At 44.5% G+C, this 7,837-nt stretch overlaps 1 protein-coding gene across 2 annotated transcripts in view; it reads left to right on the top strand.

Moving 5' to 3' along the window:
* Window positions 1-3,321: 3,321 nt before the first annotated feature.
* The window catches only part of ANTXR2 (ANTXR cell adhesion molecule 2), a 172,098-nt gene continuing 167,582 nt past the window's right edge, over window positions 3,322-7,837 (top strand). Inside the window, exons 1-2 of one of the 2 annotated variants that reach the window (XM_073340476.2) lie at window positions 3,322-4,034; window positions 7,344-7,415. In XM_073340476.2, coding sequence (XP_073196577.1) covers window positions 3,895-4,034; window positions 7,344-7,415 — 212 coding nt within the window. In that variant the 5' untranslated portion in view covers window positions 3,322-3,894. The remainder of the gene's footprint in view (window positions 4,035-7,343; window positions 7,416-7,837) is intronic. The other variant, XM_073340477.2, reaches the window with a different exon arrangement.

The raw sequence follows: 7,837 nt of genomic DNA, 5'->3' as shown, positions 1-7,837 counted from the left end.
GGAAACCTGGGCGGGAGATTGTATGCTGTGTCTATCGCGGCACCGCACACGCAAGTTCAGCCTAGGTGGAGGCAGGGCGTTAAGATACTTTTTGGCTTTGGCATTTCGGGTTGATCTGGGGCTGAACATTCCAGGAACCCTGCCTGGGCTCTCTGTGGACAGGTCTGCAACCTGAAACAGCCACAGCAGGGCTTGCAAGGGGTCTAACAAAGGGCACTCTCTGCTAAGAACATAGCCAGCTATGAGGTTTCTATAGCCCTTGTATAGCAGGGGCAGTAGCAGAGGGAATAATTCCTATCCTGGTTCTATTCCTGGCTCTGCCCCGATCTACTGGGTCATTTAGGATAATTTAACTGCCCCGTGCTTCAGTTTCTCCATCTGTAAAATGAGCATAACAATACCCATCTCTCTTTGTAAAGTGCTTTGAGACCTACAGCTGAAAAGTGCTATATAAGAGCTAAATAGTACTAAAAGCAAATTATGGGTTAAAATCTGCCATCATTTAGACCTCCAGAGTTCCATTGAAGGCAATGGTGTTACAGGGGTTTAAATGAAACCAGAATTTCCACCAATGGTTCTTAATCAAAGAGAATCTTCTGAGTTTTAAAGGATGGAAAGTATAAAACACCAAAGGGCCAAGTTACACGTGAAGATGGATTATAATGGGGAAATTAGGTGGGATTACTAATTCTGGACTAGTAATTGTAGCCTAAAGACAAATGAAAGCCTCCTGAAAACCCAAATGGAACCAATATCATAGAAACGGAAACAAAAGGGTCAGGGTTAGAAATCCAAGCATCAAACATTTTAAGTGTAAAAATGTTTTAGGATCTTGGGAACAAATGGAGCTTTTAGATTGCCAGTAATGTCATATCTATATATATATTTCCCAGTATGTACAAAGGTTCCATACAAATTCAATTTCACAATAGCCACAAGGCAGTACAGCCTAGTGCTCATCAAAGACAGAGGTTTATGCACAAATGACTTATTTGACAATAGGTGGAAACAAAATTAGTGTGGTAAATTGCTCCCAAATAACATCTGACGTTCTCCAGCAGGCCATTCATTTCAGAACAATTGTCAGGTGGTTAAAATCATTGGGCTTTGGTCTTCCATCATATATTACCATTGAGGTGTACAATATTCCTCTACAGCTGCATGGTATAGCTTATTGACTGAATATTCTTGTATATGGAATTTAAACTGAAGACAGGATTTTGTTCAGTTTATTAAACAGGTATAGCAAATATGATATTAAAAGTCAGTATTATAGTGTCCACGCTTTTTGGGGAAACCATCGTTTAATATTTTAAGAGGGAATGCTCATTTTGGGCCTCATCCAAGGACCACTGAGGTGAATGAGTTTAGGATCAGCCCCTTTACGTCTACACTAGGGCTACATTTAATGTAGTAAACCCGTACAACTTCATTGACGTCAGCAGCATTACATCTGCATGCACAATGGTTGAATTTGGCCTTAAAAAAAGTCTGTTAAAATGAATTTGGAGATGCATTAAGGCAGTGGTGTTCCCGAGAAAATGAAAGCTGTAATTTTGACCCCTTAGGCTTAGTGATCATAAGGGGCTGTGGCTGAATCTCACAAAAATGAAACAAAGAATTAGTGGTTAGATTAATCTATTTTTAATTTTACAATAACTTTAATTTACACAATACTACTTGTGAGTTGGTATTGTCATAGGCACAGAATTTTCCATCCAGTAACTCACATGTAATGTATGCATGCTAGCCTTTAGATAATATTTTAGGACTATTAATCATGTTTGCACTTCTGTAAAACTCTGAAATCCCAGATGGAAAAATCTAAAAGGTAATATTCTTGTGGTACAAAACAACGCTTTTTACAATACCTCACGTTTGCAGTGAATCCTTTAGCTTATGGTCCAAAACAAATGTTTGTTCCATATTTAGCTGTGCAAGGTCCATCTACGGTACCTTATCACATTTTGGTGGTTACAGTTTGCAGAGTACCAAGGAAACAGTTTTGATCTACTCTAGCTAATGTGTAGTTGAAATAATAAAATAATTAAAAATTGTCTACAGAAAATTCACAAACATGACACGGAAGTTGTTGGAACAGTAGTAGAGAGAGAGAGAGAGAGTGTGAGAGTGTGTGGGTGTATTCTAAATCTACAAAAGTGACTAGCGATTTAGAGATGAGCCATCAATTTTTGGTTGAATCCTGGTTTTCAGGATATGCCGAACACCCACCCTCTTAATATTGGGCCTCCTTAAGATGTCTTAAATTGTGCACCCAACTATGGAGACACCAATCCATAAAAAGTTGGAATTCCAGTCTTCCATTAGTTAAATCTGATCTTGGCAGTTGGCATACATCTGCTGTGATACGTTATTTAAAGTCATGAGTCTTCTTGCTGAATAGGCTTAGATCCTGTGCTGCCAGGACATCATCCCTTCCCTGAATGTAAAGGACTTAATAGTCTCTGGGACCAAATTTCTACCCTCTAAAAGGCAACACTATTTTAAAATGCCTGAAAAAACAAGGTTTTCTTTAAATTAGGGGTTTCATAATTAGCATGGGTTTAAAAAATTTCCATAATATAACTAGCATTACCCTCTCCTGCAATTTTAGCATGGGTCTCACGGTAGTCTCATGCTGTTCTCTCTTTTAGTCATTGTAGAACATGAGAATCTTACTGTTCATATTTGAAAAATAAGTTCCCGAGCCTCATGGCTCCAGAGAAGAACTTGAAAATGTGAATCCTACAGGCTCCGAAGTCAAAAAGAAAAGAAAAAGAAAATCAGGTTTCTTTTTTAAAAACTCCATGATATTTTCATGCTTGGGCTTGTCAGCATGGAATTGCACTGACAGCAGAGTGAAAACCCCAGATCTTTTCTGTTCAGAGCCACTTACAAATTGCAGTTCCCATTACAGTTAAGCTCTGCTTTTAGGCCTGGGTCTTGCAAGGTACTGACCACACTAGGACCTGCCCTCCCCAGCTACTTAAGCACTCCCTTGCTTTAGTTTGAGCACTGTTTTAAATGCTTTGCAGGATCAGGGCCACAGGACTCAGCACCCAGCAGGATGGAGCCCTGAAAAAATGTTCTCTTGGGGGTGGGGAAAAAATGACTTTTGTCAGGCTTCTGCTTTACTTATGGCACAGATTTAAAGAGAAAACCAAACCCCTGACTCTGGGCTTGTGGGAGGTCAAATTTCAGCCTGATGCTGAATGATAAAAGCAGAGTCATACTTTTTTTTTTTCTTCAGCCCGTGGTTTTATATTTTTTGAAATCTGGCAACTGAATCAAAGCCAGGCGCCTCGGGGATGGTCCTGGAATGACTCCCTTGTAAGTACATGTGTGTGCGAGAGGCTCAGTCGCTCCCTATCCCCACCCCTTTCAAAGAGACACCCCAGGAGGGGCTGGCTGCTTTTTTGTTTGTTCGGTTGGTTTTCTCTTCCTTTCTTCCGAGGTGATCGGTGCCCCGGGGAGGGGGGAGGTCCGCGAGCGAACGGAACCAGCGCTAGGGCACATGAGTCACATCCTGAGGAGGCCACAAAAGGCGGCTCCTGGCCAACAACCCACCCCCGAAAAGTTTCAGCGCGGTTTGTTGTGGGGTGGCGCTTCGCTTTGACTCCGGCGTGGGGTCGCCATTGCGGGAGCGTGTGGCCAGGAACCTCGCCAGCCCCGCGCCAGCGAGGGAAGAGGAGGAGCGCAGCAGCTGCCAGCCAGCGCCCCTCGCCTCGGGGCCGGGGTAGGGGGACGAGGACCCAGAGGGATCCTGCCTCCTCCGGGATCCGCCAGGAGTCTTCCGCAACTCCCTTTGTCCTCCGAGCGCCCCGCGCTGCCCGCAGCCGCCGGACCCAGCTTCTCTGCTCGTTGCAGGGGCAGGCTGCGGAGAGGAGCGGGGCGATGGTGCCGAGCGGGGACAGGATGCGGCCCCGCCGGGCGGCCCCGCGGCTGCTCTGGCTGCTGCTGCTGCTGCCGGCGGTTCGAGCCCAGGACGAGCCTTCCTGCCACGGAGCCTTTGACTTGTACTTCGTGCTGGACAAGTGAGTGGGGCCGGGGGGGGGGGGGGCGGGCAGGCGGGCTCCCCCCACCCCCAAGGGCACGGGGCCTGGGGAGAGGGCGTGGGGGGTGTCTCTGCGTGGGGGTGTAAGTGGGTGTGTGTGTGTGTGTCTGTCTCTGCGTGGGGGTGTAAGTGGGGGGGTGTCTCTGCGTGGGGGTGTAAGTGGGGGGTGTGTTTGTGTCTCTCTCTGCGTGGGGGTGTAAGTGGGTGTGTGTCTGTCTCTGCGTGGGGGTGTAAGTGGGGGGTGTCTCTGCGTGGGGGTGTAAGTGGGGGTGTAGGTGTGTGTCTCTCTCTGCGTGGGGGTGTAAGTGGGGGTGTAGGTGTGTATGGGGAGGGTGTGTGTCTGCATGGGGGTGTAAGTGGGGGTGTGTGTGTCTCTCTCTGCGTGGGGGTGTAGGTGTGTATGGGGAGGGTGTGTGTCTGCGTGGGGGTGTAGGGGTGTGTGTGTCTCTCTCTTTCGATGGGGGTTCTGGGACAAATTGCACAGTGCGGGTACTGAGAGCCACTGAACCAATCGGTAAATCCTGGGTATGATGAAACCACTTCAAGGCAGGGGGTGCTGCCTGACCCCCGGTACCCCTAATTCCAGCACCTAGGGGTGTAGTAGAGGTGTGTGTGTGTCTGCATGGGGGTGTAGTTGGTGTGTATGTAGGTAGGGTGTGGGTGTCTGTGTGGGGTGTAGTTGGAAGGCTTGTAGCTCCATGGGGTGTGTGTCTCTATATGAGGATGTGGGTTGTGTGTGTCTCTGTATGGGGGTGTAATTGGGGCATGTCTCTCTGTATGGGGGTGTAGTGGGAGTCTCCCTTTGTAGGGAGTGTTGTGTGAGTATAGGTGGGGTGAGGATGTGGGGGTAGGCTTTGTGCGTGTGGAGAACAGATGGGATGGTCGGGTTGTATCTCTGTGGAGTATAGGCGGTCGGTGGAAGTCTCTGTTCGGGGTTTGGATGTGTGTGTCTGTCTGGGGTGTGAGTATCTGTATGGGGGTGTAGTTGGGGTGTGCGTATAGAGGTTGGGTTTGCCTCTGTGTGTGGAGTATAGGTGGGATGTTGGGGTTGTATTTGTGTGCGGAGTGTAAGCGGGGTTTGTGTGTATGTATCTGCGTGGGATTGTGTTGGTAGGCAGGGGTTGTGTCTGTGGGTTGTAGGTGAGATGTGTGAGTGGCATTGTATCTCTGTGTGTGGGTGAACAGGTGTGTGGTGAGGTTACGTTCTATATCGTGTGTCAGTGGGTTATAGCAAAATGTGGTGAACAGTGGAAGAGGGGTTATGTGTTTAGTTCTCTTGAGATTACCACAGGGTGTATGGGGAAGTGACTGTAGATGGTTAATTCATTCAGTTTGGCATTGTCTTTGGGGGTGTGAATTTCCCTGTGCTGGAAGGCGGTGAGGATATCTGCCTTATGGCCTTCTGTGAAAGAGAGGAGGATTCTCTTTTGCCAAGAGCAGTCTGAGCTCTTACTGGAAAATAGCTATCTGTAGAGCTGGTCAAAGAATGGAATGTCTGTTCCATGGAAAATTCTGATATTCCGAAATTTGTTTTCAGTCCAAACTAGAACAAAAAGCCAAAATTTCCCACAGAACGAAAATTCTGCAAAAATTTGATTCAGAGCCATTGAAATGTTCCATTTCAATCATGTCAAAATACCTTGTTTTGTAAAGTAAACCTTTTTTGTTTCAATAATGGCAAAACATTACAATATAACACAATATTAAATACCACCCACAAATGTAATATTAAGTTAATATTTTAATACCATATAAAAGCATCTATGTTTGAAGATCATGGTTTGAAAGTAAACACAAAACAGATGGAAATTATTCAAGTAGAGAAAGAAGACGAATTCCTGTTGAATGAAGTTTCAGGAGAGAAGCTGAATCATAAGAAAGAATTTGTCTACTTGGGGGAAGTACACTTGGTGCCATCGGAGAGAGATCTGGAGAACTGAAAAGAAGAATCCAGTGTGCATGGGCAGCAGTGAAAAAGGAGGCAGGAATACTGTAGAACTGACAACTAAGTAAAAAACGACAGAAAAGCATATGCCACATGTGTTTGGTTGGGAAATGATGGGCCTTACAGAAATGGAAGATAAGAAGATACAGGTAGTAGAAAATAATGTACTGAGGAGAATGGCGGGCACGTGGAGGGTAGATGGAGTGTGCATGGAAGAAATGAGAGGGAAGATGCACTTGGGATTCTCCGTGATCAATAGGCTGGAGAGTGCAAGGCTGAGGTGGGCTGGACATGTGATAAGAATGGGAGAACGAGGACCAGCAAACAGAGCGTGGGAGGATGAAGACCGCAAGAAAGGATGTGGAAGACCAAGGATGGGACGGAAAGACTCTGTCAAGAGAAGTTTGAAGAGAAAAGGACTGGAACTCCAAGACCTATGAATTTGTGCCAGGGACTGGAGGGAGTGGCAAAGAATCATGAGCTCCTCTGACCTTCTGAACCTGGGAAAAGGAGCTGAGATGTGTGAGAGAAGTGAAGTGATAACAGCATAAAAGAAATGAATTGAAACAATAAAGTTAAAATGGAACATTTTTACTGTACTGAAACATCTCAACATTGTAAGTTCTCTGGGGCAGGGACAAGTCTTTTTGTTCTGTGTTTGTCCAGCGCCCAGCACAAGGGGCCAGGTCCATCACTAAGGCCCCTAAGTGCTATAGTAACATAACTAATGATGATTATCGAAACAAAATGAGAAAATAAAAGTGAATCATTTCAACTTTTCCCATTGAAAATTTAATTATAACTGACACATTCCCACAAAATGTTTTTTATTTTTGACTGACTGCGTTTTCTGACCGACAACTGTGCCGTAAACTTTTTTTTTGTTTTTTTTGGACCAGATCTAGTTATCTGCATCTCCTGCCATCCCCTTTTTTGGGGGATAAAGTTTGTTCATAGTGTGCCACAGGCAAAATCGTAAGGTAGAAAGGCGAGATGCAGGCCCTCAATTTGCAAGAGTGAACATCTCTGTTTTAATCTGTGGACCTGGGCATCCCAGAGAAGCACATTCTAACAAAACTGATGTGCAGTTTCCCATATTGTGCTGTATGCTAAATGCATTATACTATGCAGTAGATTGACAGATTATCACAGGAAGATGATGTGGCAGAACCCCCATGAACCTGCTGGAGATCATTTGAAATAATGTAGTAATGTATTATGGCAATAGCTATTCCTGCCCCCTTCCCCTGAAAAAATTAAATGGATGGAAGTATTTAAGTTGTAATCTTTGTCTACTTTCCCTGAGCTAAAACATACTAACCTGTTTTTTTGTTTTCTTTTCAGATCTGGGAGTGTAGCACAGAACTGGATTGAGATCTATGATTTTGTAAAACAACTCACAGACAGATTTGTGAGGTATGTTTTCCCTTTGGTAGCTTCTGCTTTTAATTGATACTGGGGTATGTTACAAAACAAATCTTTCTGGAAGGTTATCAGCTGTAAACCCTTCATAAGCATATAAAGCATTTGAACTCTAATGTTCAGATAAACTGGACAATAAACTCTCACTTTATGATGTCACCATGTTTGGATCTTAGTAAAATGTTAATCTGCAAACATCTTTAAATATTGGATTCTTAATTTGTTGTTATATCTGATTTGATTATTTTTTTTAACATTGCTTCTCCCATAAACAACATCAGTGGATTCTGATATATTGTTTTTTTGTGTCGATTGTTTAGTGTTACCCTAAGTTTTAGAGGTCACGATAAAGATATCAGGAAATTTAAAGTGAATATGTGATCCAGCCTAAAAGTAAGGGAAAGCTTTTGCTTCTC

Source organism: Lepidochelys kempii, chromosome 4 (assembly GCF_965140285.1).
Source record: "Lepidochelys kempii isolate rLepKem1 chromosome 4, rLepKem1.hap1, whole genome shotgun sequence".
Taxonomy (NCBI): domain Eukaryota; kingdom Metazoa; phylum Chordata; order Testudines; family Cheloniidae; genus Lepidochelys; species Lepidochelys kempii.
This window is presented reverse-complemented; position numbering and strand designations above follow the sequence as displayed.